Source organism: Adiantum capillus-veneris, chromosome 10 (assembly GCF_014529385.1).
Source record: "Adiantum capillus-veneris isolate H3 chromosome 10, ASM1452938v2, whole genome shotgun sequence".
Taxonomy (NCBI): Eukaryota; Viridiplantae; Streptophyta; class Polypodiopsida; order Polypodiales; family Pteridaceae; genus Adiantum; species Adiantum capillus-veneris.
In genome coordinates, this window is record NC_140940.1 from 25,299,958 (window position 1) to 25,327,463 (window position 27,506).

General features: G+C 42.4%; 1 protein-coding gene across 7 annotated transcripts in view; it reads left to right on the forward strand.

Moving 5' to 3' along the window:
* The first annotated feature begins 24,708 nt into the window (after nt 1-24,708).
* The window catches only part of LOC147448567 (putative glutamate carboxypeptidase LAMP1), a 48,179-nt gene continuing 45,381 nt past the window's right edge, over nt 24,709-27,506 (forward strand). For 3 of the 7 annotated variants that reach the window (XR_015189364.1, XM_086521137.1, XM_086521140.1), the window contains exons 1-5: nt 24,709-26,364; nt 26,502-26,716; nt 26,866-26,933; nt 27,063-27,144; nt 27,211-27,303. Coding sequence is in view for 6 of the 7 variants with exons in the window: in XM_086521137.1 (XP_086377263.1) it covers nt 25,431-26,364; nt 26,502-26,716; nt 26,866-26,933; nt 27,063-27,144; nt 27,211-27,303 (1,392 nt within the window). In the remaining variant the exon portion in view is untranslated. The remainder of the gene's footprint in view (nt 26,365-26,501; nt 26,717-26,865; nt 26,934-27,062; nt 27,145-27,210; nt 27,304-27,506) is intronic. The other 4 variants (XM_086521139.1, XM_086521134.1, XM_086521136.1 and 1 more) reach the window with 3 other exon arrangements.

Here is a 27,506-nt window from a genome sequence, read left to right on the forward strand (position 1 = left end):
TTGACCACATCAATGAATATACATTGTAATCCTCCAATCCATTAATCATTTGTGTATCATGCTCCAAAGTCTCAACAAGAAGTACAACATCAACTTTGCTTGTTAATTCATCAATGCAAACCCCCGCATTCCATGGGTATCCATTGCAATTCCAAAAGTATATTTTCAATTGTAACTCCATCTCATAGGTCACACATTCCTATTTGCTCGAGGGACTTGCCTCCTCCTTGGGCCCATTTTGCAGTGGAAATGGCCTATGAACTTTGAGAGTAGAGAAATTAGGAAAATTAGAGAAAGCACTTTTGTGAGATTACTTTGTGAGCATAGAGAGTGAGCTTAATTGATGTTAGCAACATAAACATAGTACTTAGTTAACTTGTCATGAACAATAATTTTACAAGAGATAGAGTTTAGAGAACATGACAACACTTGAGGACCGTATTTATGTGGAGCCGGTCCCCCCTCCAATAGGCATTTGTATTATAGATTCTCCCATAAAGAGAGACTTGGTACAATACAATCTTTGTGTTCCTTATGTCCTAGGTGATGCAATGAAGATGTAAAGCTTCATGCATCATGAGCATAACATAAACTTTTTAAAAAGCATTAACTATCCCAAGCCTCAATCCCAAGGCCTCAAACACCTTCAAAGGTGGAGAGAGCTAGCAGGGAATGAGGGTAGGGAAGAGGAAGAAGAAACATTCCATAGGAGAAAGAAATAGTTCCTCGCTTATCATCACTCTTCTTGCTAGTATACATAATAGCATAGTAATGAAGATGGAGAAGAATCACTCTTCTTGTTGGCATACATAATAGCATAGTAATGAAGATGGAGAAGATGGCAAGCTTAAACATTGAAGCATTGCTCTTGGTTGGATTTGCATTCCATAGCCAAGAGTGTTGGTGTAGGCTCTCAAATTCTCTACTAGCTTGGAGAAGGAGATGGAGCTCTTGGACTTTGCACTTCACACAAGTGAGTGTGTGTGAGTGTGTGTGGTAGAGTATACCCCCCAAGTGATAGGGACGGAGTATGCGTGTATGGAAGCATTCAAGAGAAGGAAGGAGAAGGGGATGAAGAAGAAGCTACACAACACAATTGGGTTAGTGGAGAGGAAAGTGAGAGAGTAGTCAACTCTCTCACTTTATCTCCCTATATTGATTAGGAAGAAAATAGTGTAAGGGTGGTTTCCCACGGCCACCTGGCCTACACCCCAACAACATTCCACTTGAAGGTCATGGTGGGCAATAGTGGCATCAGTATAGTTAGTCTATACAAAGTTGCTGAAGCATCATCTAGGCTTCATCCTACACCCATAAGTTCTATGCAATGTGTAAATCGCTTCGAGGCTAGGCTCTTCGTGAGAGCATCTGTGGGGTTGTTGTCAGTGTGAACCTTGACAAGCTCGATGCGCTTGCCAACCAATGAATCTCGTATGACATGGTATCCGACCTCTATGTATTTTGACTTTGAGTGAAACACCAAATTCTTTGCCAAAGCAATGCCAATCTAACTAGCACAATGCAGTACTAGAACCTCGTGAATGCCCAAATCTTCCACTAGACAAGCTAACCATATGGCTTCCTTGCTTGCGTCAGATCAACCCAGCAACATATTCTGCCTCAGTGGTAGATGAAGACGTGCAGTCTTAGAGACATGATCTCCAAGAGATAGCTTCTCAAGCAAACATGAACACATAGCCAAATGTGATCTTCTACGATCCACACAACCCGCATAATCCACATTCGTGTAACCTACAATAGATGCATCGTTGTTTTCAAAGCATAAACACTTGCTAGTTGTACCCTTTAAGTATCTGAGGAGTTTCTTCATTACTTCCCAATGCTTCTTGCCAGGGTTTTCCATGCACCTACTAACCACTCCCACTGCATGTGCAATGTCTGGTCTTGTGGCTACCATAGCGTACATCAAACTACCAACCGCTGAATAATATGGCACTTTTGCCATTTCCTCTTTCTCAGCAAATGTCTTGGGAGAATTGTCCTTGCTAAGTTTGGAGTATGATCCCCCCCCCCCCCCACCCCATGCATACTAAAAAGCTGCAAGACTTTGTGGATGTACTTTTCTTGAGATAATTCAAGAATTCCATGTTGCCTGTCTCTCTTGATTTGCATACCAAGAAAGTGATTGGCATTTCCCAAATCTTTCATGGAAAACTGAGTGCTTAGGATCTTTTTCAACTGATTGATCTCATCAATTGATTAGCCTGCGATAAGCGTATCATCTACATACAATATCAAGATGATTAAAGAACCATCTTTTAACCTCTTTGTGTATAAGCAGCGATCCTCTGAGACTGCATGAATTTGTCGAATTTTTTATACCACTGCCTTGAACCTTGCTTGAGGCCATAGAGTGCTTTTTTTAAGTCTACAAACCAATTCTACCCTGGTTGGCTTTTGAGTGTTACATACGAAATCCTTTGGTTGTTTCATGTAGATATCTTCATCTAGATCCCCGTGAAGAAATGTTGTGTTCACGTCCATTTGGACAAGTTCCATGTCCTGGATAGCAACCAAGCCAAGCACAGTGCGAAGTGTAGTCATCTTGACTACTGGAGATAAAATCTCATTGAAATCCACACCTTTTTGCTGCTTGAAACCTTTGGCAACTAGAAGACCCTTGTACCTAGGCTTAGGATCTTCCGTTGTATACTTCTTCTTGTATACCCACTTGCAAGGTAAAGCATTTTTACTTTTTTGGTAATTCAACCAAATCCCATGTCTCATTAGCCACAATCGAATTGTATTCTGATTGCATAGCCTGCTCCCACTTAACGCTATCATCCATTTGTATAGCTTCTTTATAGCAGGTTGTTTCTCCACTTTCAGTGACCAAAATGTGGTGTATACCCGACTCAAGTTGCTTGGGCGCACGTGATACTCTTATAGAGCGCCTCAATGCCTGACTGCTGGACTCTGGTCTCTCCGGAGTAATAGTAGTATCTTGCACTTGAGGATTAGGTGCAATACTATACTGAACTGAGTTGGTTCACAGGATACATCCTCAAAACAAACGCGTCTGTACTCAACTTCGTTAATGGGCTTCTTGTGCATTTTTGATTCATTGAAAATCACCTGTGAGCTACAAATGACTTTGTTGGATTCTGAGTGCCAGAGACGATATCCCATCTCTCCATTTGTACCATAGCCTATAAAAATGCATATTGTGTGACTTGGGTCTACCCTTAGGGTTCTATACCAATCCCCAGCCTTTCCACTTAAAGGTTAAGCTTAAAGCATTGCTCTTATGTAGGTCATTGTGTTCTCCTAGAGAATCGCATATTTGTTCAAACACTTCGATATGCTTTCTCACATCCCCGTCTCCACTAAATTTTTGTGTGAGCTTGGCTATTTGTACCGCCTTACTTCTAGGCTCTCTATCAGACGTGTTACGCATATTCTAAGCAATAGATCGACCAATAGCTTGAGCAAATGTTGCCGAGTCACCTAAGTGAGCAGGCACCATGGGTGGAGGTGCTCCAGAGACTACATGTGGAGTAGGTATTGGCATCGGGCTTGGTGCATAGGAAGCCCTTGGGTTCCACGTTTGGTATGATGTTGTGCCATGTGGTGGTCCATAGTTCATATGGGTGGCCCTAGGCATAACAGACGTTGGATGTGACATGCTAATGCTAGCCGGTATAGTCCCATGGAAATAAGAACTTGGGTGTTGTGGTTGTGGAGCATAGGTAGTTGAGACAATGGGAGGAGTAGAGACTACATGAGTACGATGACCCATAGGTACATACGATTGGTACACACTTGTAGATACTATTGCAGGCATTGAGCTACCATGTAGCGATGCTTTACTAACAAATGAGGTCCATGGCATGTTTCTTGGTATGCCCATCATTCGGGTAGGCATGGTAGCCGTGGTGTCATCAAGGGAAAGATGAGCTAGACTTGGAAAGGTGAAGCTATCACTTGTGGGCTCAGATTGCACTGAGACCCTTGGAGAAACAACATATAGGGGATCCATCGGACTTACCGAGGGAGTCTCCATTTGCGATAAGGTCAGTTGTTTAGCCTTCCCTGTATCCAAGAATCTCATGAGACCCGTTGAAGGCATGTTGATCCCCTTTTTTTGTCTCTCGAACTCGATAACCCTATGGATGACCTCACAAACTCTTTGTTGTTGATCCTCCACACTAGTAGCACCCATTGTGGATTGTAGGACATCTAACCAACCCACGTGATAGGTGTGACCTGTGTATAGGTCGGTCAGAGTCTGTGTTTGTAATTCGTACTCCCAGTTCTCATTTAAGAACACTCCATCTAGGATTGAGGTGCTGGGAGTGTCCTTTGAGCTAGATGCAATGTTGCTTTCTGGGGATTGTCCCTTAGCGGTTGCTAAATCAGGAGCACTTGATTGCTCTCTTAGCAAGGATATTGACATAGGAGCTTTCTCTTTTAACTCTCTTTGTTGCTCCGCCTTGCGTAAGCTCTCGACATCCTTTTCCCTCGCTGCAAGGATATATCGCTCAACCTCTTACACTTTGGCAAGGCTTCTACCATCGGGTAATATGACCTCGGAGGGAAATAACTCTGAAGAGTCAGGAGGTGCAGTGAATGAAGTATTCACGTGCATATTCGCTAACGGTATAGGGTCTACGTTTGTCACGAATGGAGAATTTACATCCCCACCCCCCTCATTTACATCATTAGCTCCATGTTCGGAGCGAGTGGCTCTACTAAAGGTCTCCTTCAGGCGGCTAAGCCCACTCGGCCCGGACCGAAGACCCATGGCATGCATGTATTGGCTTGAGCTATCGGGATTAGGCATTGGGAAACCCTCCATGATGTCGTAGTCAGAGGAAGAGTCACTAGCCGCTATGTTCGGGTCTTGGTTTGTACTGCCTTGGGTCCCCGCCGAGGGCCCGAAACCTAAAGTAGGTGAATATTGAGAACTCGCGTAAGTGGAAATTCTCTCTAGTTGCTCCGTCTCTAGCACATGACCAGAGCGCAGATGCATGTGCCTTTGGCACCCTTCAAGCGTCGGCGATTAACCTCGAAGGTTAATCGCTTACCTTTTTTAAGCGTCCGTTTTCACTCGTGTTTTTTATGTTTTTAATGTTTGATTTTTTTTATTAAAGTGTGTGATAGCTCAAAATGAGCGTATCACTTAGAGGGTTGCTGTGTGCTTTACAACACAATTTTCGGGCATCTGAAGTTCCGTTGGTCCTCAAAAAATCGATTTTTAGCTATGTGTGAAGCTAAAATTCGTTTCTTTTTAAAGGCAATTGAAGCCTAGGCGTGAGCGTGAGCTTGGGCTTGGGTCTGGGAGATATTCCCGATCCCGGTCTTACCTTTAAATTTTTTTAATTTAATTTTTAATTTTTTAGTTTTTTTAAAGGATAAGGTCGCCGCGGCCTGCGCGCGCGAGAGCACACACACACTCTATCTACCTACTTCTAACTAATACACCTACTCTTACACACTAACACATTCTATTAACTCTCACTAATCTACTTCCTACTTACTATACACAGAAAACTAACTACCTTAATACACAGAGAATAAACACAGTACCTTTGAAATCTCCATTAACAAAGAAAACTAACTATCTTAATACACAGAGAATAAACAAAGTACCTTTGAAAAATCCATTAACAAAAAAAAAAAACAGTATAATACCAAATCCCTCTTCTCAACACACACACACTCCTTCCCTACCTTTCCTATAATTGAAATTGCACCACGGAGAAGCACAGAGTGCTACTCGAGCTTAATGCACGGCATTCCCCGGCAGCGGCGCCAAAAATGTGCGCTTATGTCGCACGTGTCAATGCAAGGAACTTGCCGATACACCGTGTGTGAGCCACAAATGGCTCCAAGCACACAACAAGCCTAAACTAGTAAGCTCAAAGAAGGCGATGGTGTGTCACTCACCGCTCTACACTTGCTTCGTGGAGGATTCCTCGCCGCGAAGAAGAAGGAGCCGCCGCTTTGCAGCACTCAACCGCCTCGCCGCCGCCGTGCCGTCGTCGCAATGCTTGATCGCACACACACACACTCTCTCTCTCTCTCTCTCTCTCTCTCTCTCACGCATACACACACACACACAAGGAGATGAAGAAGAAGAAGATGGAGATGGAGCAAGAGCACTATTCTATTGCACAAATGAGAGAATGAGTGAATTTTAGGTTTAGTTGACTTTTATATGAGCTCGCCCCATTCACACTTGGGCACCCATGCTTAGCCAACTAATCCCTTGAATGTTCCAGTTAGAGTGCGCCTCTCATCGGCGATCACTCTTACCCTTTTCCTATTGGACCGACAAGCCCGGTACCTGACTCTACCAAATAAATAATACAATGTCCACCGTAGGTTACAACGTCCGTCGTAGGTGATAGGGTGTCCGTGAGCCGTGAGGGTTAATAGCCACATAGTTATGAGTGATGAAGAGCTTCAACTTGGTCTGCAAACAGTCGAAGAAACTCCCAGCACTGCATTTATCTATGCAAAAGATCTTTTCTTTTTTACTGTTTCCATGCCTGTCGTTTGCTTCTACATATGCAAATACTTTCACATTAATACTCTTACCTGGCTTTTCTGTTTCCAAGCAACATAATTCTAACTTCTTTACTCCACATATCTTACAGTCTCCCATCAGGCATTCCCTTCTATGGAAAACTGCATCTGCTAGCTTTGGACAGAGAACGAACTCCCACATCTATGTGACACCTTTGAACATGTGATGTGAAGCCAGGAAGCCGTTGCTAATGTTCTTGCCTATAGCACAGATATTGCATACACAGTTGCAACATGTATCATGCAGCCCAAAAGCACGAGAGCGCATGTGGTTCAGTGCGTCTTTCAAAAAGGTCATCTGCACATGGTATTCGCAACAACATGTGTACCTATCCTTCAGCCTCCTGCAAAAGAATGGCTTTACCATCTCAAACATCCTCATGCCAATCTTGCAATCTGGATGTTTTTGTTTGAATCTTTGAAAGAGCTCAACCTGCAATATCCATATTTGAACGGTATGTTTACTAGGAGAAATAATCCAAACAAGACTATACGCATTGCTACTTAATACATCCACCATAGAAACAAATTGGTGTGTTAAACAACACATTGTATGGTCCTAACATGCATTGTAACTGGGTATAACATTGTATACTAAGCATGCTAATTAGCATGCTGAGTATAACTAACTAGCATGCTGAGTATGCTAACTAGCATAGCTGAGTATGCTAACTAGAATACTAGATGTGCTAACAAGCATAATCAGTATGTAGTGTAGCACACGAGTTAGCATACTAGCTGTGCTAACTAGCATACTCATCAGTATACTAGTTAGCATACTCATCAGCATGCTAGTTAGCATGCTGAGTATGCTAACTAGCATACTAGCTGTGCTAACAAGCACAATCAATGTGTAGTTTAGCATACAAGGCATACTCATCAGCATGCTAGTTAGCATGCTGAGTATGCTAGTTAGCATAGCTGAATATGCTAACTAGCATACTAGATGTGCTAACAAGCATAATCAGTGTGTAATTTAGCATATTCAGCTATGCTAACTAGCATACTCAGCATGCTAGTTAGCATGTTGATGAGTATGCCTCGTATGCTAAACTACACACTGATTGTGCTTGTTAGCACAGCTAGTATGCTAGTTAGCATACTTAGCATGCTAACTAGCATGCTGATGAGTATGCTAACTAGTATGCTGAGCATACTCATCAGCATTATTTGGCTGTGAGGCATTATCACATGTGCCAAAAGAGCTTAGGCAAAAGCTGGACCCAAAATCATACAAGTGCATCTTCATATGTCAAAGCACGGATTTACAGCACACGCCGACCAATACAGATGAAGACAAGAGCCTCATCTTTCACAATTTAACGTCACAAACCCACAATTTTAACATCAACTCCACAATTCATAGATACATGCCCTCCCAATCTATCTACACACAATTTGCCACTAGGCTACCATAGTCATAACCCTGCAGAGAACTAGTCATAACTTGAAGAACACAACTCCAATTGAGGAACTTTAAAGCTTGGAAGAAAGCTTGAAAAATGAATGGTGATAAAGCTGAAGATGGTACAAATTTATTCTACACACCGCTACAGGAAAAATTGACATGAACAGAGAGTTGTCCCTGATACGACTACACACAGAGAAGGCAAGGCAAAGGAAAATACTGCATCCAAAAGCATCAAGGAGGTACAATGCACTAAAACCTGCAAATTTTTAGACTTTGGCTGAACTTTTTAAAGTTTTTACATGAGTTTTAGTTATATACAAGTCTCACTTCAAAAAGCTCACAAGTGGGTACTTACAATAACCCGACAGTTGGTGCTACACTAGCCACTTGCCCTGCATGTACACCTTTTTTACACATGGCATCATGCCCATATGTACAAATTTACAAAAAAACGGGGTTCCTAAAATGCGTGCAACATACTTTGCCAAACCCCTAGTCTGCTAGAGCATTCATGCTCATCAGTAGCATAAACATTCGATCTAGCAACATCAAAAGTCCATACAACATAAGCACAAAATGCATGAAAAAACACCCGCCATATCTATTCTCCCACATTCAATATCAAAGCATAAACCATATGTAGAATCCAATTTCTCTTGATGCATAGAGTGCTTTCAACAAATACCACACAAAGAGACCCTTTCACTACTTCCGCATGCAAAGAAGCCTTTAACATCTCATTCAAAAGATCTTCAACTTTTAACTCAGCCACTTTCATATCCTCACGCATATCCATCTCATTCTCTCCACTCTTCATTAAGCATCCATTCAACTAAACCACATTATGCTTGATAGGTAAGACATCTTCTACACATAGTTTCCTTTCCTCGGCACAATGATCAAGCAGGGAAGCATCAACCATCTCATCATGAGGCATCAAAATTACATTTTATGGCTTTACACATCCTCAAAAACCTCCAAACCCTCCTTGTTGATCAAGGCATGGCTACATACATCATCATAGATGCAATCATAAGGGTCCTCATGGATAGTCGCCTCATCAACAAGGTCCACAATAAGCTTGTTAGCATCATCACTTATTGGGAGAGTCTCAACAATAGCATGCATTTGAGAGATCTCTTCATTCACATCATTTGCTTCCATGTAAGTATCCTCGTTGACTTGCAAATTATTCTCAACTACTTCACATAAAGGAGAGGGTTACTCATCATCCACTTTCGCATCACACACATGCTCATCTTTCATTGTATGCACATTGGAAACATCAACAATGGCATCTACAACTTGATTCGCATTATGCTCATTCTTCAAAACTTCACTAGCTGCATCCTCTTCCTCATTATTCACTTTTGCATTGATAGAGACATCATCTTTGGCATGTGAAGAACCATTAAGTGGCACAAACAAGAAGGATGGCATCATATGTACATTATTCTCAATATCTTTCTCCTCATTAAATGATTTTTTCTCTTTGTCAAAAGAACCATCATGGTACAATATTGCATTAGAGGCACTCTTTGTATCTACATCAATGAATAGAGAAACCTTTGGCTCCACAACACCCCACAATCCAAGCTCTCTCAATCTCACTAGCTTCCATTCCTTATGCTTCGCAATCTTTATTGCATCCTCAAAAGTATTTGGTCTTTTAATCTCAACCTTCAATCTCAAACCAGCACTTAAGCTTTGCATAAGCATACATTTCTTAAGCATAAGAGGATGAACATCACTACCCAAAGCAACACACCATCTCGTCCACAAATATTAAACTGCTTCACAAAGGCATCTACACTTTGATCATCACCTTGCACAAGCCCTTCATTGGAGTGCCATACATTCGTTGGGTCCTTACCTTCTTGAACTTCTTAAGAAAAGCCTTCTTTAATGCATCATAAGTCATTACCAGTGGTTGAGATGATTTCAGTCAAAACTCATACTCATCATACCATGTTCTTGCATTCATCCTCAACATAAGCATTGGGTCTTCCTTATTGGCAATAAAACAAGAAAACTCAAATTTCTCAATAAATTCATAAGCATCTTCATCTGCATGACCATAAAACTTTGAAAACTCTACCATCACGTCAATCAAACCTGTAATTTGAAGGTCACTTGAAGCAACTCCTCGGTGGCGTCACCAAAACACTGTTGGGCAAAAGAAAAAATGGGACACCTCTGTGGGATGCATGTCTAACCTCACCATCCTATCTTGTTGCAGTATTAGCAAGAACCACGATTAATTTGTCAAACCATGGGATGAAGCTGACTCGACTAGTGCATAGAGGCTACAAGAGGTTGTCAATCTCTCGAAAAACAACTAACAACTCGCATCTAACTCAAGCTACACTCAAGTGACTCAAATCACCAAAAGCCAATCGCTCATCGGTAAACAAACCACATCCGTTACAGCATCAGATGACATCCGAATGTAGCAAAACTTCAAGGACAAGTTTATAAGACCTAAGCACACATGCTTATCATCTCAAAACCCACTTTAGGTCAAGTTCCAAAATTACGATTATTCAGCAGTGGATTTTTGACCTAGTCGTTTTCGACCCAAAATGCATCTAAATGCTTAGCAATGATGCCCCAATACCCCGCCTATGCTTAGTTTTCGATTTAAAAGTGTAAATTCCTAATTATGATGAAATTAGGCCGCAGGTCGATGACGCCAAAAGCTACAAAATACTGTGAACTGCTTACGTCAATGCGTAGAGCTCTTACCTGCGGTTGCAATGCAACAAATGCAATCACAATGTGACAGCTGGGGAGGAAGTAGGAAGCGCGAGAAGGAGAGGAGTGAGCACCGCTAGCTCATGCTGTGTGTTTTCTCCAAAAACTTATAAAAAACTTACAAAATTTGGCTTTTATACCTTAGCCAAGGTTTTTGGGTGGTCAAAACTAATAATCTGGAGTTCTACCAAAGCTGGGAAATGACTGGCTGATACAATCTGGAAGCTTGTAGCCCCAGATCATTAATTACAGAGTTTATCCGAGAAAATAGGAGTTACAATATTCCCATTTATCAAAATAATAAATGTTTTACAAAGAGAACTCCGAAAAATAATGTCTGTGTTAGCTTGCTGCTAACATTTCTCCCCTCCTCGCCTGTGTCGTCCCTTGACACAGCTTTATGGGTTGAAATAGTCTTTGGGTTGACAGCTGGCGAGGCGGTCTTTAAGCGCATCCAGTGCCTTCTGGTATCTGATTTTTCTTTTCTTTGTTTGGCTCTTGCAGAAATTGCATGGCCACTTTATTCTTCAGCTCCACTACTGAGTAGCGTACAAATCTGGATGTGAGGTTGCTGATCACCGGCGCAAATATCTTCATTCACCAGGTGAAGAATCCAATGTAGAAAGCTTCTTCACATGCCAACATATTGTTTGATGGTAAGAACATACATCTGACATAGAAGCCATAAAGGACTTCTTCCGAAGGTTGCCCACTCAGATCGTTGCATAAGCCTTTGTTACCTTCTAAAAATGACATCCATAGGGCTCTTGTTTGCTCAAGTTCATTAAAAACTTGGATGCATGTGAGAAACATTCTGTGGATCTTATATAACATGGCGTAGGAGATCCAGTAGAGTCTTGAAGAAAGACACAGCGCCCGTTAGGGTTTTCACCATGTATTCCTCTGTTGCTTGTCCTTTCTCTGGAGCTGGCAATCTTGGGTAGTTCAATCAAGTTGGCCTCTTCTTTGTCAGTGCTTCATGCTCTTGCCATGTCCTTACTCTGGATACATGACAAAATGTGGGATCTCTTTGCAGGGCTGTAGGTGCTCTTGTGAACAGAATCAAATACCGCGGATTCTTGTTCAACCACCTTAACCTCCACTTTGGGTGGTCTTATCTGTGCCATCTTCTTGCATGTCTTTGTACAACCTCTCTTTTACATGTAGTAATTACACTTTGATGAGAGGGTATGGTAGGGATGACTTGTTGATGCCATTGAGCATTGATCTGATTGGGAGTGATTTGAGTGACGTTGACAGAATGTAGAACTCTCAACTCCCAATCCATTGCGGCTTTCCACTGCTCATCCACCTCTTGGGTGATCTTTTCTTTCAGTGCGTCCTCCTCAGCTTTTGATAGCTGGACCATTGGCACTGTGTCTGCATCTGTGGTGTTAATCTGAAAATCCTCATCACCTCTCGGTTCTGCTGTGGACTATGTCTCAAACTCAACAAATGATATTGAGGGTATGTCCGGCGGCTCTAAAGTGACTGCCTCTTCCTCCGTGTCCGATTTTCCATCTCTAAGGAGTTGGTTAACTCTCCTGGGCTTTGCTATTTCCTTTAGGAGCTTCTCTTTTCTCTAAACCCGCATCAGTGCTAGGTCCCTGCGCTGTGATTGCTCCAGCTTTAATTCTAACTCAAGGTCTTTGTTCTTATTTTCTAGTGCCTTGTACACTTCATCATTCCCTTTGATCGAGGCCACGGCTGGATTTTCTCTGATTTATCGTAAGAAGATTACCTGATCATTAATTTGCTGTTCAGAGTACTGTAAAGATGCATTTGCAACATCTAATTGCACTTGAATTTTTTGAGCTGACAGGGATGTCGTAAGAAGCTCATTCGTAACTTCTATCAGCTGCTTGTCTTTTGCTTTGCATGCATTGGATAATTTGGTGAGCAGATCACCTAACTCCTCCATTTCTTTTTGCTGCCTATCTCTAGCTAGCTGATGCTGTTCAGCTTCTGCTTTCATCTCATGCACCTGCCTCTAAAGATCGGTGATGACAGTCATCATGTCTTCTAACTCTCCTTGGAGAGCGTCGATCACCATCTCAAGCTCTTTGGCCTTTGTGATGCGGCTTAGTGCTGCTGAACGGAGTCTTTCCGTCATGTCTTGCATTTGCCGTGCATATTCATTTACTTGTACCATTACCTCGTCGTTTGACTGCCAATCCTCCTGTCTTGCCAGTTGAGATGTGCCTGCAGCCTCATGTGTGTCTTTTTGTTGTGTCTTAGCGGCTGGTTCTTCTTATGTGGAGGTAGAGGGTTGGTCTTTTTCTTTGTCATCCTGAGTCCTTGTTGCCTCGGTGGTTTCTTGCTGAGTGTAAATAGAAGGGGTTTCATCCTTCTCTTATTGTGTTGCAGTAGAGGGTGCTGACTCAGATCTTGTTGTCTATTTTGGTGCCGGACTCACTTCCTTCTCTAATGCAGGTTCTTTCTGTTGTCACTGCTCTTGCGTAGTAGTGGCCTCTTGTGCAGTTGTAGCCTCTTGTTATGGCTCTGCTTCTTTATCTTTCTCTTTCTCTTTCTCTTTCTCTTTCTCTTTCTCTTTCTCTTTCTCTTTCTCTTTCTCTTGCTAGTCTGCCTCTTCATTGGTGTCTTTGCTCGCAGGTGATGGTGGTGGGCTTGGCATTGGATGGTCCTGTTGTTCTGTAGGCGGTGAGGTGGGTCTGGGAGACTCATAGCTTTGTTCTTGGGATTTTGCTCTAGCCGTCTCCTTGGCTTGTCTCTATTCCTCCGCCTCTTTGGCTTTCCTAGCCACGTCTTCTGCTTCCTTCAGCTTGAGGGCTTCGGCTTCTTTGTAAATTTTTTCTAAACGCTCTGTCGAATCTTGCCTCTTTTCTTGTGTGAATGTTCATTCTTAGGCCTTTAAGTCCAGTAGGCACCCATTTCTATGGGTCCTTCCCTTGTGGTTGTCTACTGTGCTGGTAGGCCCGTTTCTCTCTTTCAAAGTGAGCTTGTTTTTGTGCTGGCTCTTCTTGGTGGGCGGCCACAGCTTTTCTTTTCATTTCTTCTCTACGAGCTCTCTTTTCCTCGTTATCAGAGCTCTCGCTATTGTGCCTTTTCGGCGAGCTGTCAGCTGATTCTTCATCGAATTTATATGATCTCTTTCCTGACCTTGTAGCTCTTGGAGAGGGTTGTGCTGCCAATATCCATGTAATTTGATCAGGAGTAGGTGGTAAATTGTCAGCCATGCCAATGGCATGGTATCTATCCTCATCAAGACTTCTGGCGCACCCAAGTAAGTGATTTTACCTTCTTTCCTGGTGCCCTTCAAGGTGGTCAGGACGTATTGGGCATGGTCTACTAGTTGCCTGGTTGTCGACTTGAGAACTTGAGTGAATGTGGTGGCAATTGCGTGATTTGGCATAGTGTACCTTGGTGGCCTCTTTGCCAAAAAATGAAAGTGCTGGTGGTATACTCTGGCTGGCTCTTCCACTTGTTTGTGAATTAAATCGGCGAAGGTAGCCGCGGCTGTCTCTTTGGTAAAGGTTTCGGCTATTTTCCTGTCCCTTGCTTGCATGGTCATTTTTTTGTGGGCAGTCTGAGTGCCTCTGCCACTATATCTTTAGTTATCACTACTTCGACCTTGTTCCCTTGGGGGTCAGTGATCTGTGCAGTTCCAGCTTCTTTAATGGTGGATAAAAGCTCGTAAGCTTTCTAAAAATCCACTCCGCAAGGCTCATGTTCGTAATAATCCGTGAGTCCCAGCCTGCAGTTAGCCTCTTTGGTCTTTGGCTTTGCGGCTACATCATAGGCTTCCTTCCGTAAGAGTTGCAACTCCACTTGATGTCCCTCTTTACTTTTGAACCTGTCGGTGAAGACTGTAGTGTGATGCTCTTCTAGTTGTTCTCTGGAGAGGTATGATGCCTTGGTTGCTTTGACTGACTCGGGGTCTAGTTGATAACCGGGCAGTTCCTGCGACTTCTCCTTTTGGTTGAGCTTCTTCTTGGCCCTCTCAACTGCTTGCATGGCTCGTGTTCAGTGAATTGAGTGCAAAGTTAGCAGACTTGTCGAAATTTTATCTGAAATGATCTTTAGGCTGAAATGCTGACAATTTTGGTCCAATTTGCTTCAAATCAATTTCTAAACAAGCATAAATGCATAAAAACATGCAAGGAACAAAACTATAAAGTCAAAACAAATATTTGCAACCAAAGTAAATAATCGCGATTATTTACAGCTAAGCAAATTTTTCAACTTTTTGCAAACTTGGCTTCATAGGCTTGAAGTATATACCAAATACATGCTCTTAGTGAAATATGGGCTCATTTGGATGCATAGGGTGAAAATGGTACCAGATTTTGGCTTTAGGTCTCTGAAACAGTGGATATAAAGGAACTTTGAGATTTGAGCTCCAAATTGGTTCAAAATTGGTTAGTGGGCTTACCACATCATGTACTTTGGATATATGATGGAAAAATATCAAAACTCCCCAATTTTGATCAGAAAGTAAATAATCGTGATTATTATCTTTTCTTCCAAAATTGATATTTTTTGGTACAAACTGGTTCTAAGCATTGTATAGATCATGTATATGAGATATAAGGTGATTTGGATCAAGAAATATTGTCCATAATCCAAGAATTGGCTTGCAAGGACTTCTTTGCGTTTTTTGACAATTTTTCAAGTAATGGATGGTTATTTTGGCTCATACTTGATTTTTGGCATGCATTAGGTGTGTACACATGATAGGTGAGGTGAGGTGACAATTTTCTAGCAAAACTGATGCGAAAGTAAATAATCGTGATTATTTACAACAGTGACAAATTCTTTGCAAAACTCACAAATTTTGACCTAGACATATTCTATACACCTAATACAAGTCCTAATATTGAATTTGTTCAAGTTTGGTCATGCCGACATCACTTTGTGCTTTGTCGACTCTGAAATCACCGTTTTTTGTGACTACACTGCCTGTTGGGTTGGTCATTCAACTTTGAGGCTTTGGACTTGTCCGCAACATAGTCGTCAAGCACTTGTCCTATTCTGGCTCATTTCGAGTCAGTTTGACTCCGTATGTCGAATTTGACACTTTGTAACCTTCGAGTCATTTTCTGCTTTTTGAGGGCTCTGCTTGATGGATTTCACCAAACCAATCATATACATTGTATATGGACCTCATAAGCAAACCATCTGTGGAGACACATCGAAAATCTGGCATTTGCCAAAAACCTAGCTTTTCTACTGGGGACCCCCTTGACCCCTGTCGAATGATCAACTGATGATATAGAAAGGTTCTATTATGTTAGGGCATGCTATGGTTCAAATCCCATCTGGTTTGGTCGAGCTGGCAGGCCGCTATGGTCAGTATTTGGTCGTAAGTCTTCGTGCACTACTCGGTTTCTATGATTTTTTCTAGAACTTTAGATTAGCTACCGGCCGTACAAAATGTATCATTGACGAGTAAAGAACTTACCCCTCATGTCTCGTGTGAGATGGCGCTGAAAATGGTCAACCGTGGGCTCCAGAAAAGTCACGAGAAAGAGGCCGAAATCTCTCTCTGCAAAGGCTGCGAGTGGAAATGAGGTGGTTTTAGCTTACCTTGGATATCTATACCCGGACTTTCCGAACCAATTTTCCCCAGATTCCTCTGTTATTCCTACTAGGCCGTGAAATCGATGTTAGACTCAAAAATTTCCCTGATCGGATTCTTGTAGCTCACTCTGTAAGAATTTTGCAAAAGTAGGCTTGGCCGCCTAATTTAGGCTTCGCGCTTCCATCTTCTGATTTCATTGAAAATTTTTGTGGTTATCTGCCTTGTCTTTTTGATGCCATCGTGTCTTCTTTTTTTCCATCTGAGCTTCCCTGCTATTTATTATTAATTTTTGACCTATTTATTTGAAAAAATCAAAGAAAATAGAAAAATGCTCTAAAAAAGTAAAGTGAAAATCCAATAGTTAAGAGAATCCATTGAAAACACAGCTTTATTGTTTTTTGTGTTGAAGATGATGAAACAGGAAACAGAAGGAAGATAGCAACTCAGAGTAGGAAGAAGATGGAGAAGGAGAAGACACAGAGCTTGCGTACGAGATCTTTGTAGTCTATCTCTATGTATTAGAATAATAGTATATATGAACTCAGAGCTACAAAGCTTATATGAAACCCTAAGAGATAAGGTGTCCTTTCACACCGGATGTCCAGGGGGAAAAACCCAGTGGGAGAAAAGTGCCCCTGGTGAAGCGCGTATACACACTAACACTACTACATGTCTACAAATCCCCCCTGTAGTGATAGTGTGAATCCGTACAAGGTAGCAGATCATCATGTGTATGAGAGTAAGCCCAAAGCTTTTTGGAAAGCTTCAAACTTTTCTCGTGATAACGCCTTCGTAAATAGATCTGCAATGTTATCCTGTGTAGGACAGTAAGTTAGTGTGATCTCCCCTGCATGTAGCCTTTCCCTGACATAGTGGTAGTGAACCTCTATGTGCTTTGTTCTTGCATGAAATACTGGATTCCTTGCAACTGCCATAGCACTCTGACTGTCAGTGAAAATGGTAGTGGGTGCCTGTTGACACTCACAAAGATCTGCCAATAACCTGTGTATCCATACACAATCAACTGTTGCCGTGAAAGCTGCCCTGTACTCAGCTTCACAAGTTGATGTAGCCACTGTGGGTTGCTTTTTGCTTAGCCAAGATATACATGCATTTCCCAAGAAAAAACAATTGCCACTTGTGGAATGTCGTGTGTCAAAATCACCAGCCCAATCTGAATCGCTGTAACCAAGAAGCTGCATAGAACTGTGCTTTCCATACATATCCCCCCTTGGAAATAACATGGCAAGATTAGGGGTACCTGAAAGGTAACGAAGTATGCGCTTCACAGCCTGCCAATGATGCATACCTGGGCTGTGCATAAATCTGCTTGCTTGTGAAACCCCAAATTGAATGTCTGGACGAGTGTTGCCTGCCAAATATATCAAGCAACCAACGGTTGCTGCATAAGTATGTATATCAAAAGGTTCTCCAAGATCATGCATGCTCAACTTTGATCTAGTTTCTACGGGTGTAGAGATTGGCTTACAATTTTGCATACCAAACTTGTCCAAAATTTTATGCAAATATTTTGCCTGCAACATGTATATGCCATCCTCTGATTGCACAAACTGAATACCCAAGTAATAATGTAGCAAACCAAGATCAGACATCTCAAAGGTTTTTCTCAAAGCATCTTTAAACGCTTCAATTTCATTTGCATTATTGCCTGTAAGAAGCATATCATCCACATAAAGTGTTAGCATAATGAGAACTCCATCTCTCTTTTTGACATACAAAGTACTTTCTGTTGGACTATTCTGAAATCCCTGGCCAATCAAATAAGTATGTATCTTCTCATACCATGCTCTTGGAGCCTGTTTGAGACCATACAAAGCTTTATGCAATCTACATACCTTTTGCTCTTGACCTTTTACAACAAAACCACTTGGTTGAATTACATAAACTTCTTCCTGCAAATCACCATTCAAAAAAAGCAGTTTTGATATCCAACCGATGCACTTTCCAACCATGATGAGCAGCAATTGCAACTAGTGTGTTAAGTATGGAGCCTGATTTACCCTAATAATTTTCTGTGGTAAAAGCGCACATTTGTAAGGCCCCCATTATGAGGAGAAGCCATCGTGCGTGAAGGAAAATTACTCACCGGAAACCAAAATTTTCACGGACAAGAATCAGGGGCAACTTTAAAGGCCTTGGGGGCGGAGGCCCCCGAGACCTTTTTTTCACCGAAATATTATGGCCGGACGGCGGCCGGAAAGTGGTCGGAAAACAACCGGTCGGTTGGCTGGTGGCCGGTAGTCAATGGCCGATGGCCGGTGGTCGGAAGTCAATGGCCGGTGGCCAGTGGTCGGAAGTCAATGGCCGGTGGCCGGTGGCGGAATTCAAAAGCGGACTTGTCTTCTCAAGGGCGGCCACACATGGGCGGATTGGAGGGTCCGATTTGGACTTATTCGCACAAGGGCGGCTACACATGGCTGTCTCTCATAAGAGAGGGCAGCCCTTTTGGCCTATAAAAGGAGGCCATTTCTACACACATTTCATAGTGTGAAGTTGATGCAACAAGGTGAGTGTGAGGTGGTGAGAGTGAAGCAAGGCGGGAGCTCCATTAAGGGTATAATCCCGTTGTAAACTACTTCTTGTTTTGAAGTACTAAAGCCATTGAGTGGCTGCTTTCCCGTGGACGTAGCCCACATTGGGTGAACCATGTATATCGTGTGTACTCTCTCTTTCTCTCTCTCTCTCTACTCTATAATCTCGTGTATATAAATCTGTCTCTCTCCATTAAGTAATCTACTCAATTATCTATTTAGCTACGTCTTATTTCCTAACAACTGGTATCAGAGCAAGGTTTGCTCGTAGCTAAATTATCTCAAGGAAAGGATTCCTTGAATTGAGTAGGAGTTATGGCGGAGGAAGGGAAGCTCAAGATTGAGAAGTTCAACGGCAAAAACTACCAACATTGGAAGATGCAGATTGAAGACTATCTCTACCAGAAGGACCTCTATTTGCCACTAGGCGGTCTTGCGAAGAAGCTCGCAACGATGGCAGATGAAGCATGGATTTTCCTTGATCGAAAGGCACTGGGAACAATCCGGTTAAGCTTGGCGTCAACAGTGGCCTTCAATGTTTCCGAGATGAAGACCACGGAGGACTTGATGAAGTCACTTGACGACTTCTACGAGAAACCATCGGCATCCAATAAGGTATTTCTTATGAAGCGCTTGTTCAATCTAAAGATGGCAGAGAATGGTTTAGTTGCAGAACACCTAAATGACTTTAACACAAACATAAGTCAACTTCGATCAGTGAAAATCAATTTCGATGACGAAGTGCGAGCTCTCCTTATACTATCATCTCTACCGGATAGTTGGGACAGCCTTGTGATGGCTGTAAGTAATTCTATCTCTGGCACAAATACTCTTAAGTTTGATGATGTTGTGGGTGTTCTCCTAAGCGAGGAAATGCGAAGGAGAAGCACAGGAGAATCATCAAGTGCTGCACTATCAGTGGAAACAAGAGGAAGGCTTAAGGAGAGTTTCAAAAACCAAAAGGGTCGTGATCGCTCAAGGCGGAGCAAGTCACGCACAAAGTCAGTTCTTGAATGTTGGAACTGCGGCAAGAAGGGCCACGTCAAGAAGGATTGCTGGTCCAAGAAGAAGAAGGACACAGAGTCTCAAGACAACAAGCCAACATCGGAGGCCAATGTGGCAGGTAAAGTAGAGCAAGATGCTCTAATTCTCTCATTAGACAATGTGTCTAATTCCTGGATAGTAGATTCCGGGGCTTCATTCCATGCAACACCACACAAACAACATTTCCAAGACTACACCAAAGGTAATTTTGGGTATGTATACTTGGGAGATGATGAAGCTTGTGAGATTGTCGGCAAAGGTACAGTTTTTGTCAAAACTGCTAACGGAAATGAATGGAAGCTTAAAGATGTTAGGCATGTTCCTTCTCTTCGCAAAAATTTGATCTCTACAGGACAATTGGACGATGAAGGTCACAACATTGCATTCGGAAACAAACGGTGGAAGATCTCAAAGGGATCTTTGGTGGTTGCCAAGGGTGAAAAAGTCGGTACACTTTACTTGTGTACTATTAGCACAGAACCTTCAGCTTGTGCAGCAACTACAGAAGTTGACAGTGCGGTGTGGCACTACCGACTTGGGCATATGAGTGCCAAAGGAATGCAAATCCTTCAAACAAAGAAGCTTCTACCAGGTTTGAAAGAAGTGGACTTAGAGTTCTGTGAAGATTGTGTTTATGGTAAACAAAAGAGGGTAAAATTTCAAAAATCAGGAAATGAAAGAAAAAATAAAAAACTTGAGTTGGTTCATTCTGATGTTTGGGGTCCTGCAAGTACACCATCACTTGGTGGCTCATTGTACTATGTAACATTCATAGACGATGTGACTAGAAAAACATGGGTTTATGTCATGAAGAATAAATCCGATGTATTTTCCATATTTCAAAGGTGGAAAGCCTTTGTGGAGAATGAAACAGGTACCAAGGTTAAATGCCTCAGATCCGACAATGGAGGCGAATATTGCAGCTAAGCTTTTGAAAGCTTTTGTGCTAGCAATGGCATTCGGAGGCAAAGGACAACCCCAAGGACACCTCAACAAAATGGGATTTCGGAAAGGATGAACAGGACAATCATGGAACGAGCACGAAGCATGCGGCTACATGCAGGCCTACCGCTTGAGCTTTGGGTGGAAGCTGTAAGTACGTCTGTGTACTTAATCAATCGGTCACCCTCAACGGCATTGGATGGGGGGGTTCCAGAAGAGGCATGGACAGGTAAACCGGTGAATTATGCATTTCTCAAAGTGTTTGGGTGTGAGGCTTTCATGCACATAGATAGAAGCCTAAGATCAAAGTTAGATGCAAAGTCCAAAAAGTGTTTCTTCATTGGCTATGGAGAAGGAGACTTTGGGTATCGCCTATGGAATCCTGAAGATAGTAAAATCTTAAGGAGTAGGGATGTAATTTTTAACGAACAAAATATGTACAAAGATTACTTGGAAAGAAAACAAACAAAAGAAACAGGTGATGAGTACATGGAGCTTGAGGACGGTGAAGACTCAAGGACTGCAAATGGTGACAATGTGCAACAACGTCAACCAAATGAGGAGCCTCAACCTATTCCCTAAAGATCTACAAGAGCAAGTAGACCTCCAGAAAGGTTTGTTCCTTCCTTCAACTATCTCTTGATCTCAGATTCTGGAGAGCCGGAATCATATGAAGAAGCTATGCAACATGAATCCAAAGAAGAATGGACGAAGAGCATGCAAGTGGAGATGGACTCGCTACATCGCAACCAAACATGGGAGTTGGTTGAGTTGCCTAAAGGTAAGCGGGCACTTCAAAACAAATGGGTGTACAAGCTAAAGGAAGAAGAAGGTGGGAAGAAAAGGTACAAGTCTAGGCTTGTGGTAAAAGGTTTTTCTCAAAAGAAAGGTATTGACTTCAATGAAATATTTTATCCTGTTGTAAAAATGAACTTAATTAGGCTTGTCTTAAGCCTTGTGGCTGTTCATGATCTAAATCTCGAGCAAATGGATGTAAATACGGCATTCCCTCACGGTGACTTAGAGGAGGAAATCTACATGCTTCAACCAAAGGGGTATGAAGTAAAAGGTAAGGAGAAAATGGTTTGCAGATTAAAGAAGAGCTTGTATGGTTTAAAGCAAGCATCAAGACAATGGTACTTGAAGTTTGATCGATGGATGTTGGATCACGGATTCACAAGATGCAACTCGGATCACTGCGTCTGCACGGAGAATTTGGGAGATGGGAAATTCATCATCCTAATGTTGTATGTTGATGACATGTTGATTGCAAGTGCTAACATGCAGGACATCAAAGACCTAAAAGAGGAGCTGTCCAAATCTTTTTCAATGAAAGATTTAGGTGCTGCAAAGAGGATACTTGGTATGAAAATATCAAGGGACAGGACGAAGAAGACAATAAAGCTATCTCAAGAAGATTACATCAAGAAGGTACTAGAAAGGTTTGCAATGCAAAATGCAAAACCAGTTTTTACACCTTTGGCTGGTCATTTTAAACTAACGAAGGATATGTGTCCAAAGACACAAGAGGAGATAGCCTATATGTCTAAAGTTCCATATGCTGCAGCGGTAGATTCTCTAATGTAAGCTATGGTCTGGACAAGGCCAGACATTGCACATGCAGTGGGAGTTGTGAGTAGGTTCATGGACAACCCAGGTAAAGAGCATTGGCAAGCTGTGAAGTGGATACTTAGGTATCTAAAAGGGACAACAACAAATGCTTTGTATTTTGGAGGAACTGATATTTTTCTAGAAGGGTATGCTGATGCAGATATGGCAGGTGACAAAGATACTCGAAGGAGCACTACTGGCTATGTGTTCACGGTTGGAGGCACAGCAGTAAGCTGGGATTCAAAGCTGCAGAAAGTGGTTTCACTTTCTACCATGGAAGCAGAGTATGTAGCAATGACGGTTTACTTGTGACTTTCTTATGTTGGTTTTTGATGACACATTATCTTAGCATTGGATAATAGATGTGAGTGCTAGATTTCATGTCACGCCAGTCGTGAGTGGTTTAACACATATGCTAGTGGTATGCTTGGACCTGTGTGTCTAGTTGGTGGTTCAGTGCATGACATAGTTGGTGCAGAAGATGTTAGACTATTGTTGCCGAGTGGTGCATCATACGTGTTGCAAGATGTACGCCATGTGCCAGGTTTGACGCAGAGCTTAATCTTTCTGAGTCAGTTATGAGACAGCGGATGCCAGGTAGTGCTGGATGAGCACAGTTTCAGATTGCATCGTAGACAGCTAGTCATAGCGAGAGGTGCTAGTGTTGGCACGATTCATGCGATGCGAGTACGTCACGTACGAGACGACACATTCTTCGTGATTGCAGCCATACAGAGAGACGAGGCATGTCTCCTTTGCGGATAGGTTGAATGGTGCTCCAGTTTGTGAGCATGTTGAGCCAGTTGTGTAGACAGTTGTGCAGCAAGGCATGTCATTCGTGGATACGATGACAGATATGGATGGCTTGAGTGTTGAGGATTTAACCGCGATTCATTCATGGATATGCTTAGGCCAGAGGCTGATGCGTGTGAGTTAGAGCTAGGCATTGCTCTTGCCACATAGGGTTCAGGACAGACAGATGCTCTTGGTGCGCATGTGACATGCGATGGATACGAGGATGGATTCCAAGGATCGGAGTTTGGGTGTCAGGGTGATTTCCATGAGTGGAGTTCTGAGCCAGATTTGACTGAGATGGTCAAATTGGCAGATATTGGTGTGATTGCATCAGCATTCGGGAGTCTCATGTACGAGATACTCGTCTTGAGACTCGAAATTGCATTTGCGGTAGGTCCATTTGCAGTGGGAGCAGTTAGTCATGCAGTGATTGACTGACGTTGGCCTTGAGCATAGGGGCACTTTGCAGCGTATGGTGAGATACCATGTGTATAGCTTTGGTGAGGAGTATGGTGTCGATCTCTCTATACTTTCTCTACGATTAGAGCTGGATGCACACAGATTCAGTGAGCCAGTGGACGTTGGCTGAGGTCATACTTGTGATGGCCTTGTACAGGTTTTGTATGGTTTTCTTTTCTCTCTCACAGCCACATTGACCATACGTGGGAGGTTGTTGGGGTAAAGCCTCATGTGGCCGGTTAGACCAGGTGCCTGCCCACTATACTTATTCATTATGTACATAATAGAATAAGGGAGCTAACATGTAGAGAGTGAGTTTTAGCCCTTGCAAACACAAAGTCTCCTCTTCTCCTCTCTTCTCCATTGTTACACACTCACACACGCTCTCACTTGCGGGCTTCAATTTTTACATCAAATGGTCAAATGTGAGAGATTTGTCAGATTTTGCACTAAAGCTGGTAGAATTTCCCCTCAACGAAAGCTCGAAATCTAGCTAGGATTTGTAGTTAAAGTACGTTAAACCTTTGTTTTTCCTTATTGCAATGGTATAATCTCGATTACCAGGAAAAGGAAAGTATGAGCCTTGTAGTGGTGAAATTTGTAACCTCCTAAAACTAACACATGTAGTTTTTTTAGCATTGTGCAACATGAGGGTAGAGTGTTCACACCTTAGAATGGAGTATCTACTTCTATGGAGCGAAATTCCATCTTCCATTGAATAGGTGCAAAAATTATGGTCTAACGAGATGATTGAAGATAAGGGATATTTGGAAAAGCTTTGGAACTATGAGATAAGATTTGCCAAACATGAGAACAAGAGTCTATAGAGGCACATCATGTAGGTTTTTTTGCTAAGGATTCTCCTAGTTATTGAATGAATTGTATGGATGTCATGTTCCTCTCCACTTTCCTGACGTTTAGCTCTTCCACCTTTGAATTCATACAGCTGTGAAAAACCCCATGCTCCCTTCCTCTTCAATAAGGATATGGATCAAAGATTATGGGGCTCCACCAACAAATATCAAGATTTGTGCCTTTTTAAAAGGTGGGCGGACAGCGACACTCGTAAAGGAAAGCGCAAAAGTTTACAGTATAAGCGTGCCATCGCTAAGCATTTCTGCAGCACAATTTAGTTTTCTGTCTAAGTGGGCGACACTCTTCTGGGGTTTCGTATTAAAGTACAGTTTTCTGCACTGCTTTTGTCGAAGTGGGCGATACCATACTTTCCACTCCCTAAGGCTGGCAGTTGTTCTGGTGCAGCTTTATCATGGCAATCTCTTTTATCACCCTCGCCCACATTCTCAATCAGCTGATATGGTGGATTTCGAGGATTTTCTAGCTACTCTCTTTGCAGTGTCTCCATAGCTAGCGAGGTGAAAAGAACATGCATTGTTGCTGGAAGCACTAAACGGAACATCCCCATACACACCAGAGCTCCAAAGTAGAGGGCCTTACGAGGTTTTGGTGGAAGGATATCGTTTTCTGAAGGCCTTTCTACATACCTTTTTTTGCATTTATTTTGGGTTTGAAACATTTTGTCAATCAGAGGAGGGAAGCTACACTGGGTTAATGACTAGGATGCTGACATGACGTTACAAGTTCTTAACTGCATGCACTCCTCAAACGTATATGCTTGAACGGGAAGCAGTGTGCCAGAGAAAGATGGCATAAAAGTCTCTTGACATGAAGCTTGTTCTTGCTTGATGTACTCTGTGTGGGATAATGATTTGGACATGATGCCATAAGTTTGGCAACTCCTTCTGAAGTTATGGATGCTAATCATTGGGGAAAACATGCTCCCACCTTGTCAGAACCAGATTCTTTGGAGGCATTAACATCTCAGAATGAAGCTACCAACTCTCAAAGAGTGTTTTTATCACAACAGCGACCCGTTATGCACTTGGACATTGATGGCGAGTCCACAGCCTTGCCCTTAAAATGTTGTGGTTTGCAACGCAGTTTCTTCAAAGCTTGCTGTGGAAGCACACTCATCCTTGTTGTAGCTATCCTTGTTGGATTCTCTATATCTATTGTCAGTTTTAAACTCACAGGTTGGTCCTCCTGGCATGAACAAGATGAACAAAGATTTCGTCATCATCATCACCACTTTGTTGATTTAGCCTTAGGCCATTCGGTTGAACGTTACCTAAAAGAGCTCACAAAAGCTCCTCATGTTGCTGGTTCTTTGGAAGACATGGCAACAGCTGATTATGTTAAGGGTTTATTTGAGAGCTATGGTTTAAGAACTGGCTTGAAGGATTATGAAGTACTCTTGTCGTATCCTGTAGAGAGGTCCATCACATTGTTGTTCCCCAATGGATCAGAGGTGAGTTTACTCTTGACAGAAGAACCCCCTAATGCCAAGGCAATCCCTCCTTTTCATGCGTATGCCCCATCAGGGAATGTTACGGAAGAGGTTGTTTATGCCAATTATGGGCGACAAGAAGATTATTCTAAGCTAGACACCATGAATGTGAGTGTCAGTGGCAAAATTGTAATTGTAAGATATGGTGCAGTCTTTAGAGGAGATGTGGTCTCTATCGCAGCAAATGCTGGAGCGAGTGCTGTGATTCTCTATTCAGATCCTGAAGATTTTGCTGGAGGAGGTAAAGGTGGGTTTTTCCCTGATGCAGAATGGCTTCCACCTACGGGGGTGCAAAGAGGAACCGTTTATCAAGGATCTGGAGACCCTACTACACCAGGTCTATTTTAGTAAACAACTGTTACCCTGGTTAGTCAGATTGTTTCACTGTGTAAATTGAAACGTGAGAGTTATGCGGAGTCTCTAGTTGGATTTTTGTTTCTTCTATTGAGTCCATTCACATGGGCATTGCGTCAGGTTGGCCAAGCTCTCCTAATGGTGAGCGACTCTCAGATGTCGATGTGGCTGCTGTACTGCCTCAGATCCCTTCCCTACCTATATCTGCAAATGATGCTTTATTTATCATGAGCTCTCTTGAAGGGGAGGTAGCTCCTCCTGATTGGCATGGAGCTCTGGAAATTCCACAGTATCGAGTTGGAACCGGACCTGTAAAAGTGAACTTGGATTACAAGGTTCTGATTATTCTCCTGCCTATATTTGATAGCATATGGTGCCACAAGTTGTAATAATCATGTGTGTGCTAATTGGTTTTGGTTCTGATTTCTGAATATTAATCCTATTGTCTTGTCAGATATCTGAATCATATGTATGTTGACCATAGGGAATGAAGAAATTAACCAGGATACGAAATGTTTATGGAATAATTGAAGGTTCTGAAGAGCCAGATCGGTATATCTTTGGTGCATCATTAGAAACACATCTGCAAAGTGGTTTTATTATTTGTTTAGCCAGAGGTTCATAATTTTGAATATTTTGAATTGGGAGCAAACAAGTCACCAAATACAATGGCATACACAGGTATGTTCTCCTTGGAAATCATCGGGATGCGTGGACATTTGGAGCTGTGGATCCTAACAGTGGGACGGCAGCCCTTTTGGAGGTAAAATATCTACTGGTGGTGCCCTTGTAACAGGGCTAGTTGTTTGGGACTGAGAAGGTATTCTAGATAGCTCGCAGGTTTGGCATATTGACACAGCATGGATGGCAACCAAGGCGAACATTGGTGCTTTGTAGCTGGGATGCAGAAGAGTATGGTCTGGTATGAGTGTGTGAACTGTATATTTTTCCTTCTGGCCATGCTATGCATAACGGATTTTTATGCATTATTAAATGGCTATAGTGATAGTATATTTATACTTGCATTGTGTTAGGAATTCATGTTGCTGGTACGATTCTCGTGAGGTTGACTTCTTTTGTACTAAACACCTGCACTTTTATGACTCAGGTTTGTAAATTGAAGAC